This window comes from Melopsittacus undulatus, chromosome 5 (assembly GCF_012275295.1).
Source record: "Melopsittacus undulatus isolate bMelUnd1 chromosome 5, bMelUnd1.mat.Z, whole genome shotgun sequence".
Taxonomy (NCBI): Eukaryota; Metazoa; Chordata; class Aves; order Psittaciformes; family Psittaculidae; genus Melopsittacus; species Melopsittacus undulatus.
Genome location: NC_047531.1, coordinates 31,056,604 through 31,067,568, shown reverse-complemented (window position 1 = coordinate 31,067,568; position 10,965 = coordinate 31,056,604). Strand labels below are relative to the sequence as shown.

The window sequence follows — 10,965 nt, the reverse complement described above, 5'->3', positions numbered from 1 at the left end:
AGGATGCTGCAGAGGAATACTGTATCCCTCAGTTATCCTCTAATGACAGTGTCTTCTGCTCTGTCCTGGCCTTAACAGGTATGACTTTGTCTCTGAACCTGAAAACTGCCATCCTTTTCTGGTATGAGATCAACTAACATGCGGCTCTGATTTGGGAAAACTGCTAAAGCTCCTTCCACCTCCCATGGCAGGGGGTTGGAACTAGATGATCTCTAAGGTCTCTTCCAACTCAAACCATTCTGTGATTCTGTGATTCTCTGCCAAACTGTGGATGCCTGCGCTGGGTCTGGCTCATGTTGCTGCCCACCTTCAGAAATCAATGTCAATGCAACTGAACCACCACTTCCACCAGATCTATGTGGTATTATTTCAGGTGAATAAAACTACCTGAATTGGTTAGAAATGAAAGGTTCATTCAGCTGGATTTGTCCTCAAAATGTGTTAAATCAGAAATGCTATGACTTGTAAGCCCTTTAAGGTATGAGTTGTGCCCCTACTTGTTTTAACAAGGCATATATTTATAACCTCATGTTAATGTCATCTGACTTAAAATGGTAATGAGCACTTAAAAAATTTTGATCAATGAATTACTGAAAACCCCTAAGAAATAGGAAAATAACACCCATGGGATTCCTTCTCCCCCTTCTCCTAGGAATGTTTCAAATATTTCCCAATGTATTTCCTAAAAACTACATTTTTGGCAGATGTCCCACTGTTGCACATACATTGTGGTGAACATGGGGTGATTTAGAAATTTCATTAGCAGACAGATCAACATCTGTGATACAATCCTAGCAGAATGACTATAAACTCTGAATTGAGAAATGGTGACCACTTAAGCAGAGTGGGCTTTAGTGGAGCAGAGGATTCAGCAAAGAAGCGATTGTGGCAACATTTGGGAAGCTGAAGGATAACAAGGTGTTATGATTTGTAATTCGTCTTTTTAGCCATTGGCTTTCTACCCCACTTTTGGGCTAAAAGGCAAGACAAAATTCAAGAGCAGCGCCACAGAAGCAAGCATACTAACTCTCTTGCTCTTTTTCCAAGTATCTTAGCCCATTTCAGTCCAGGTCAGAGACGCTGCTCCTCGTGACAGCTGAACACCCATGATGGTCTTCGGAAAAAGAGACCATTACTCTAATGCTTGTCACACCAGTGAAAACCTTAGTATCTTCCAGTCGAGTCAATTACCTTTCCAGTTCTTCTCCCATCTTCAGCTGTCTGTGTTTATGGATCTCTTATTTCCAGTTTTACGTGGTTTTGTTTGGGGTGGGTTTTTTTTAAATTATTTTTTATTTTAATTTTTATTTTATTTTTTATTCTTTATTCTTTAATCCCACCTTTGTGAAGCCCCTCACATACAGAGCTTTGCACCACTGGCCAGGCCCACACAGTGAAGCAGGTGAAATGACAAGCAGGATACAGACTTTAGTAAATTTCTCATTGTTTTCTTCCCCTCTGCGTGTGCCTATTCCAACTCTGAGTGCGCGACAATGTCACACAGTTAATGCCGGGAGAACATGAACTGAAGAACCCTGGTTTCCCACAGACTTATACTGAGGCTGATAATGAGCTGTAATTGAAACTTTTCTCATTACCCAGACATTTATACGGTCTCTCAGCCATGTGAATCGCTGTTTAATAAGAGGCAAGTTCATGTTACAGCCTTTGGGACATTTACAGGATCTCTCAGCCCTACCCAGCTGCCTATTTTCATGAAATAACTTAATTATATTTGAGATAGATTTGGGTGAAACTGCCCAACAGCTTCAAAAGTTATTGGAGAAGTAAAGGAGACACAGCCAAGCATGAGTACATAAAGGCCTGTTTCCATAGGAACCTAGAGGGAAAACAGCAATACAATTTGTGAAAAATTTGATTGCAGAGTCACTTTAATTGAAATCTTAAAAATATCCGACCAGCTTTAAATCATGTGCCTTCACACACGCTACATTCCTCCCGCCTCCCCCATTCAATACCCTGCCTGCAGACCCCTGCCTCCATGTACCCTGCAGCCTTGCAGGCACAGAAACTATGCTTCCGAAAGTCAGGAGGTTGCTCTGCCTGTGTTTTGTCAGTCTCCCCTTCAGATGGAAACTATTTTTTCTAGGCAAGGCAAGCTTCTCAGGAAGACGTGCCAACTGCTACACTCCACTGCTTGCACACGTGTCAGGCATATGACAGCACTAATTAAAAGGAGAGCCCATCGGAGGACCGGGATGCGTATCACCTGCAGAACAACATGCATCCCCGTGCTTCGGGAGAGAAAGGCTCTGAAGGCTGGGAGTGTCGGTCCTCGGCCACCAAGGTCATTTGGGGTTTAAGGGCAAGGAGCAGAGAGCAAACTGAGTGATGGCGGTGAACAACTGGTGTGTGATGATAAGTTTCATAGAGCAAAGTGCCACCGCTCTCCTCGTTACGCCCTCCTCAGGTGTAGTAACACCCCCTGGGTACCAGCTCCTGTGCTAGTAACCTGCACTAACAAGTGTGTCCATCTACAACTCAATTAACTGGAGTGTGAGACCTCTGAACGGAAGGAAACCTCTCCGCAAGGGTTTGTAACACCGAGACACTGGTGTAAACGGCTGTCACTTGTTTTCGGGGCACAACTTATAGTCCGTCTGTCGCTGCCGCATCCTTCCCTCCCACAAGCAGAACACGGACCGCAGCATCTATCCCTCTTCCTCTCCATCTCGGGCTCTTCCCAAACTCCAGCGGACCCCCCGTCCAGTGCCTCCCCACCCAGGCCCGCTGCCGGCTCGTCCGGCTCTGCTGCTCCTGGACGGACCAGGAGCCCCCACGCCATCTTGCCCGCGGGCGCCCCCTGCCGCAGGGGCCGGTCCGGGGTGTGCCGGTCTGGGGGGTCGCAGCTCTAGCCCACCCGGTGCCTCGCCCGACCCGAGCCGCTCTCCGCCCGCTGCCGGCCGTGCCAGGCAGCCTCTCTCTCGGCCTTCACTACCGGGTCAGGCGAGGCGGGAGCGGAGAGGCAGCGCCCGCCTCGCTCCGGCACCGACACCGACACCCCTCCTCCTCTCCCCCCCTTCTTCCCCCGCCGCGGCCGTCCCCTCCCTCTCTCCTCCCTCCCTCCCCGCTGCCAGTTTCTCTACAACTAGTACATCCACGCTCGGTAGGGTCCCGGCCGCCGCGGCTGCCATGGATATCAGCTAAAGCCGGCCGGAGAGGGCAGTGAGGCGCTCCCCGACCCAGCTCCGCAGCCCCGCGGGGCCGCCGCTCCCTCCCTCCCGTTGGCCGGCCGCTCCCCGCCCGCCCCGAGCCTGCCCCGGAGAAGCCCGGCTGCCCCGGGGAGGGGGGGACTAGAGGGAGGGCGGGAAGGAGCACGGAATATACCGGGAGGGAGTTGGGCAGAGCATCCCCACGGCAATGTCCAAGGGCTTGAAGAAGAAAAGCCACTGGACGAGCCGAGTCCACGAGATTGTGATCGTGAGGAACCCGGAGGGACAGCTGGGCTTCGAGCTGAAGGGGGGCGCCGAGAACGGGCAGTTCCCCTACCTGGGGGAGGTGAAGCCCGGCAAGGTGGCCTATGAGGGCGGCAGCAAGTTAGTACCGGAGGAGCTGCTGCTGGAGGTGAACGAGACGCCTGTGGCCGGGCTCACCATCAGGGATGTGCTGGCTGTGATCAAGCACTGCAAAGACCCCATCCGGCTCAAGTGCGTCAAGCAAGGTAAGGCGGGCGAGGGCTCCCCCGCACCTCCGCTGCCCCACAGTCCCCGGAGGGACCGGGGCAGGTCTGGGGATAACGGGGGGGGACCAACTTTGTTGCTGCAGTTTGACTTTCCCCCTGCCCGCCGGCGGGGGGAGGATGCGAGCGGCGCCGCGCCGTGCCCGCAGCCCGGCGAATTAAATGTGCGTCAGTGGCAGCGCTTCGCCATGCGGCGGGAGGGGCCGCACCCCCCGCACCGGCTGATGCTGCTGCCGGGGCCGGTGCGGCGGCGGGGGCCGGCGGCGGAGCGGGGCTTCCCGGGCTTGGGGGTGTGCGCTGCGCGCCTGCTTCCCGCTGGCACCCAGGGCGGCTGCAGCATCTCTCGAATGTCATGAGCAGAGAAGTCATTCATTTGATACCCGGTGAAAGCGATCTCTAATGCGGGAGTACGTGGAGAGCAGCAAAAGTGGGAGGGAGAGGCGAAAAGAAACTTTCAGGAGGGAGCGATCTACTTTTGCGTCTCCTCTGCTTCTCCTGTTTGTTTTCTAAGTACTGTAATAGGTTAATGTGTTTCCAGGAAAGTCAGTAAAGAAGAGACGCCACAGATGCTGTTTACATGTGTGTTTCTGGCTTCTTCAAGCTATGCTGAGTTGGGCTGTTCGCAGCTGAACGCTTGTAAGGAGGTTTCTGCTTCCCAGTAGCGTTTTAATCACAGGAGCTGTTAATTGCGCTGGGAAACGAGTTTGTAGGTGCTCCTTGGACGTGGATGGTGCAGCGGCTGGAATCCCTAAAGTACACGATTCAGCCCGGCACTGAGCTCAGCCTCGAAAAAGTTGGGGGTTTCTGTGGTGGGAAAATGTTAGATGATGTTTATCAGAGGTGTCTGTGTTTGGTAACTGTAGCCTGCAGCCTCTGCTCAGAGGACATACAGGAGAGTTCTCCTTGACGTTCTGTGGTTATTGTTCCAAGTGTCATTTGTGACAAGTCTGGATGCTTGAAGTATATGTCTATTAACGGTTTATCCAACCGCAACAGAATCAGTAGATAGAATCTGACTTTCACTCAGGCCTTCAGAATGTACTTTATGATATATTCAGTTATATGCATAAGGTCAAACCTCTAAACACAGACATGATCTGGGATTTTTCTGTTTGTCCTTTAGGGTAAGTTGTGCAATATATTGTAGATCATATCTTTGTAGTCAGGCAATGCAGGGAGGCACAGTAGTTCAAGATTAGAAAGGAGTACAATGAATTCTGTCTTTCAGTATAGTGTCGTCACTGGGCACCTGAACTCCAGGAAACCTGCTCTATAGTTTCTTTTTAGTAATAATTTTAGCATGAGTGGTCTTACTGTGATAGGATTCAAAAAAGAAGCAGCAATGGAAGTACCAAGAAGATAAGGGTACACAGTCATTTACTGCATGAAAAAGTCTCTGTCCCACCTCTTCACTGTTGTTCTAATATTTCTCTTAAGTCAAAGCACTCAGCAGTTATTCATTAATGTGTATACCCTTAATAAAGATATCTGTCATACAGCAAATTAGGGACATTAGTCAGGCTTTTAGTCTGTGGATAGCTGCAAGTTTCTTGAATGAAACATAGAGGATGAATTCTAAATTCCACCTAGTTATCTATCTATCTATCTATCTATCCATCTATCATCTATCTATGATTTTCACTTCAGTATGCAATCCATTACATTTTTAATTCAAGTTGTCAAAGCACTGGCCAAATGACTGTGTGTTTGGAAGTGACAGTTCAGCATAGATTCTTGGACTGAGAGAGACTTCCTGGCTGGAATGATCTTTCTTCTGCTCCAGCATCCTTCACTTTGCCAAAGGGAGAGGCCTTCTGGATCCAACTTCCTATTTTTTAAAAGGTCACTGGTTTGTGTATTTTACTACCTGACTCCTCCTCCAGTGTAATTCAGTCTAATCTCTATACCCCTTGGTTGCAAAGCACAGACAGCAGGCATCTATGTTAACACGTTACTATTCCCTAACAGTACTTTGCAGTAGTGTGTAGGAGAAGAAAACCTAGGCAATAAAATCTGTATATGTTTTTGTAACTTTCCTTCTCCTTTTAATTATGAAACACCTTTCATGTGCTGGAACAAGGTTAATGACTCTATATCGTTGTTTCTGGGTAATTTATCAATGATATCTTTGTCAGTTAGAATAATATGACCTTGAATGCACCATGTGATGGTAGCTGCTTTTTCAGTGCTGCCTAGGAATGAAGTCAGACAAATGTGGAGGTAGGACACCACTATTTATGATGTGATGCTTAAGAGACTGTGAGTATTTCTCTTGTTTGAAAGTTTTGATATTTCAGTAGTGAAAATTCACTTGTAGATGAAGTCAGGGAATGGCTAATTCAGTTTGCAGGTGTTAGCTGTTTTGAAGTATGGAAAGGAAAGGTGCTTTCATGATTTTTCATTACATTATGTTTGAATAAAGGCTTCCTTTTTTGAAATAATAAAACACTTAATTTTTTACCACATTACAAGGGAAATACTTCTTTTAAGAGAGTCCAATGGAATACTGCTGGTTTATATGAGCTGAACATACTGAGCTAAAAATGCTAGCTTAGAAAAAAAACAATCACAACGTGGGAGTTGCTGTATATCATCAGGAGGAGTAAACATCATGAGATAATTAGCAGTTCCACAATATGATCTGATATAGAACTCTCCTAAGTGTGACACCCGATAAATAAGGTTTTAGTGCAGGAAATTGTTGCCTGGTTTTGCATGGGGAGAAAAGATTGTAAGAACCATTATTGTTGTTATTTTTAAATCTTAATTGTAAGAGTTTGCAGAGAAGTATTCCTTGGAGGCTATTTCCTGTTTGGGTTTTCTTGTTAGCATTTTTTTTTCATGAGGCACTTATTGTGCTACCGTTGGCAGGATCACAGAGATTCTCTTAAAACACATGGGGTGAAATCTTGGCCCAGATGAAGTCAATGGCAAAAATGTCCTTGATATCAGATGAAAAAGTCAGAGTTTCCTCTGTAAAGTCAAATGCTTTTTTGAATATATACCCTTTCAGTGAGAGAACTGAAAGCAGGCAAAGTAGTTGGGCATATTTGCAAATGTTATGCATTCTGACCTTCTACTCTCTCTGGTGAAGAGTCTTACTGTTTCTGAAAGAAATACTTCTGAATTTCAAATGTGATTGTTTTTACATACAGAGCAGTTCAGATTAAGTACTATCTCCTTCCCACAGATGCACAGATGCGTAGTTGTAAAAGTAGCAATGCGTTAAGGGAAGGCATCCTAATTTGGATAAGTAGTCACACGGGGAAGAGTCATGTGAGGAGCAATGTTTTCTCCAGTTCCACTCTCGGTTCATCACTGCCATCTCAGACCCACAATATCTTTCTTTAGAGATTCCATCAGTAGGCAACACAGGTCCATAATGTGCACAAGGTTCTAATGCAGCTTTGGTTTTAGTTTGAAGGGTTGCAAGAACAGCCAACTCAGTTGTACTGCATAAAATAGGATCTTTATTCTTTGTATAGAATGATAAACTTCCACAGATGCCTTCAGCAGAATTCCAAGGAACAGCCTGAAATCATGGATTTTAGAACTCTGGAGCACTGCAGCAGGTTTTGTCCTGGAGCTGCTGCCTGACACATACATACTAAGTTAACGATGTGGTCTAACTGAGCATTTTCATTTACTTTTAGAGTTATTTAGTGGTTGGGCCATATGGAATAAAAATAATATTGATGCTTTTAACTTTCTAATGTTTGATTTAACTCTAAATGATCAGACTTTAACCTTCAACCCACAATGCTATAGCTTCTTATGCAAAAAGGCATGTAGTGCATGTAATGTAAGGTGAAACTTAAAACCAGTTTTACTTTCTCAGTCTAATAGTGGACTTAACAATAAGCATACACAAAAAGGTTTAGCTAACTGTAGGTGTACTTGGGCATATTTGCAAGTGCTTTCCCAGTCAGGAGAAGACTTGGACCCTCATTAGCATGAATACAAGAATGGCCAAGTCTAGACAGACTGGAGGCCTGCATCCTCCACATCCTAGTCCTTTTACTGGTGACAGTGGTTTCCCAGCGAAGAGTGAAAAGACAGGACAGTACCACCCCAGCACCTAGTGATCTGTGGCTCAGGGATTTAGCCTCGTAGTGGGTTTGTGTATAATTACGTTTTTAAGAAATTCTTTGGTTATTTAAGTTCATCAGTAATTCTTTCCTATGTTCATTAAAATACTCTCTGCATGCAAATTGTCTGTTGGTGTCTTTTCTTCCTAGGTATCAATATTTAGTATCTTCCAAAAATTGCATATTGGATAATATTTTCTTTGCTAATAGAGCAATATTCTACACTAGAAAGCTGCACGATTTTTCTAAATTAAAAAAAAAATAAAAATCACAAGGGTGTTGCAAAAACCAAACTCAAAGAACTATGAAAACCTGCATGGTTGCACTGCTGGTATTTAATGCAAACATAGGCTTTGAAAATAACCTATTCTTCAGACCTAATTTGTGCTCCTTAGTATTTTACTTTAGAAATTGAATTCAGAGTTCTCTTTTTACCATTACTTTATGTCATTCTTATGTGCGTCCATCTTAATTTAAAGACCATCGAAGCTGACTTCTGACTCATGTTGCCTGTGATTTATTCTTCAGCTCCTCCAGAGAGATTGTGATGTTTCATGTCAAGAACTCAATGGGTTCATTGGCAGTAGAATTATATCCATCAGTGTGCCATTAAAGGATGGAGCTATGACTTTGTTAGTGCACCATTTCCTTGAAGAAATGAAATAATTGAGAGTGCTGTGCTTACTTCTGTTGAGTTACATATGGTAAAGTTCATCTTGCACTAACACTTGTCCATCTGTTGATACTGTTGACATCAAAGGAAAGTACTTGTATGAGGGGGTAAAATTGCATCTGACTAATTTTATGCACCCTATAACTTCACCTGCATTAATTCAGTATTTCATGAAAGATACAGATTCTGAGAACTTGCTTTCAGTGTTTGTGATCTTCTCCTTACTCCTTATAGATGAGGAGCTTCTTTCATGACATGAAAAAGTTGATAAATTATTTATCTACATTTTTTTGTATAAAAGAAGTGGCATACATGGAGAAGTATACATGGAGAAAGTGCTTCTTCAGAAGGGATTTATGTGAAGAGGTGGACATAACTGTGATTTAGAAAGTGGTGGAAAGTGCTGCAGTACTTGCAGAAACAGATGTTTCTTGTTCTTCTTCCTCTTAGCAGTATAAACATTAAAAAAAGGAAAGGGAAAACATTTTTGCTGCAGAGCATCAAGGCAAGTGTCGAAGAACATAATGCTATCATTTGGCTGCATTAACATTTTGGAAGTAATTTTTTTCTTCTTCCATATATATAATACGTGTTTATAAATACATGAGTATATTTGTACTCTTCACTGGGGACAAGGGCTAATAGGTTCAAATTTAAACAGGGAAAGTTTAGGTTAGATGTAAGGAAGAAGGCCCTTTCTGTGAGGGTGGTGAGGCACTGCAACAGATTGCCCAAGGAAGTTATGAATGCTCCATCCTTGGTGGTGTTCCAAGGCCAGATTGGATGGAGCCTTGGATGACACGGTTTAGTGCGAGGTGTCCCTGACCATGGCAGGAGGGTTGGAACTAGATGATTTTAAGGTCGTTTCCAATCCAAACCATTCTGTGATTCTATGATACATGCATATCTGTATTTTTTCTTTTAGAAAGCTATTTGTGGAACTTTGTAGGTTGAGAATGTGTAAGACTGTGTAGTACTGCTACACAAGAATGTAATACATAATGATATGTATGGGCTACAGTACTAATCTAGAATGTTTTTCATACACATTTTGATGCATATTTATATGACAGTGACAATGAACCCATTCAGTCTTGTGGGCAAGCAGTGTGCAGTATGGCACAGTATGCTGCAGTAGGAAACAAAATGATCGTAAGCTTTAAAATAAGACTGACTAGCTGCCTCCCCAGGCAGGTGCAGTCTGTAGTGCAGAGTTTGAAGGTATTGATTTTGACGGAAAAGTGTCTGTCTTTGGTTTTTGTTGATGAATGTCGTTGCAATGTTGGCCCTAGATGAATTTTCTAAAGTTACAGGGGCTGTGATTCCAACAGTTTCCCTTCAGAACACCTGATTTTTATGAATCAGCTTTCTTTCAACCTCATGGAAATCTATCCAGTAGGAAGGTGTAATAGTGTTGTTGGCCATTTGTGTAGTTTTATCACTGTAGGCTGAAGCTACTACAATGGAAAATGGAATGGCAGAAGCAAGAGAAATGTAAGAGTGAAGGGATTTGACAACTGAAAATCTCTAAAACAGTTCTTGCATTTTGAATATTGTTTTAATAGTTGCCTAAAAAAGCTTCATTGTTTATTCAAACCTCTTATTCATAATTTGGATTCTTCACTAGAAGGAGAGTTGACAGAAGGCTAATGTTTGTCCATACTTGCCATGGTATTTACCTTTTTTAGTGTGTCAGTGAACCACAAATGCATTATTTCTGAACTCACAGTCAGTGCATGTAGATTTCTAGGGTCCATACAGCTTAATCAAAAGGTATGTTGCTGTCAACACAGCAGGTTTCTACATAGGTTATGATGAGTAGTGTGTTAATAATGCTGTTTCACTCTGCTTATCCACTTGAGACATTTCTTCTGGATGCCTTTGATTATTTCCACAATGCATGAACTCAAGAAGAAGGAAAGTAAGACAAGGAACAAAATTGAAAAAGTAAAATGTGGGAGAGAAAGCCTGAAGAAGAAGCCTCAGAGATTATTAAACTAAAATATCGCTGGTTTTAGACATCAGATGTTCTGTCATTTCAAGAGAGACTGTACAGCCCTGGGGATATTCTCTAGCCCAGGTGAAAACAGCACAGGAAATGTGTATTTTGGTTCCTCAAAATACATTGAAGTCATAGGATCACAGAATAGTTTAAGTTGGAAACAGCCTTTAAGATCATCAAGTCCAACTGTTAACCCAGAACTGCCAAGTCCACCACTAAACCATGTGTTAAGTGCCACATCTACATGTGTCTTAAATACCTCCAGGGATGGTAACTCTGCTGCTTCCATGGGCAGCCTCTTCCAGTGTTTGACAACCCTTATGGTAAAGAAATCCAATCTAGACCTCCCGTGGTGCAGCTAGAGGCCGTTTCCGCTTGTGTTGTCACTTGTTACTTGGAAGAAGGGGCTGACACTCACCTTGCTACAGCCTCCTGTCAGGCAGTTGTAGAGGGCAAGAAGTTTTCCCCTGAGCTTTCTCTTCTCCAGGCTAAACAGTTCCGG

At 44.0% G+C, this 10,965-nt stretch overlaps 1 protein-coding gene across 2 annotated transcripts in view; it reads left to right on the top strand.

Annotated features, from left to right (window-relative positions):
• The first annotated feature begins 3,359 nt into the window (after positions 1-3,359).
• MAGI2 (membrane associated guanylate kinase, WW and PDZ domain containing 2) overlaps positions 3,360-10,965 on the top strand; it is a 724,927-nt gene continuing 717,321 nt past the window's right edge. For both annotated transcript variants that reach the window (XM_034063203.1, XM_034063202.1), the window contains exon 1: positions 3,360-3,682. In XM_034063203.1, the coding sequence (XP_033919094.1) occupies positions 3,382-3,682 (301 nt within the window). In that variant the 5' untranslated portion in view covers positions 3,360-3,381. The remainder of the gene's footprint in view (positions 3,683-10,965) is intronic.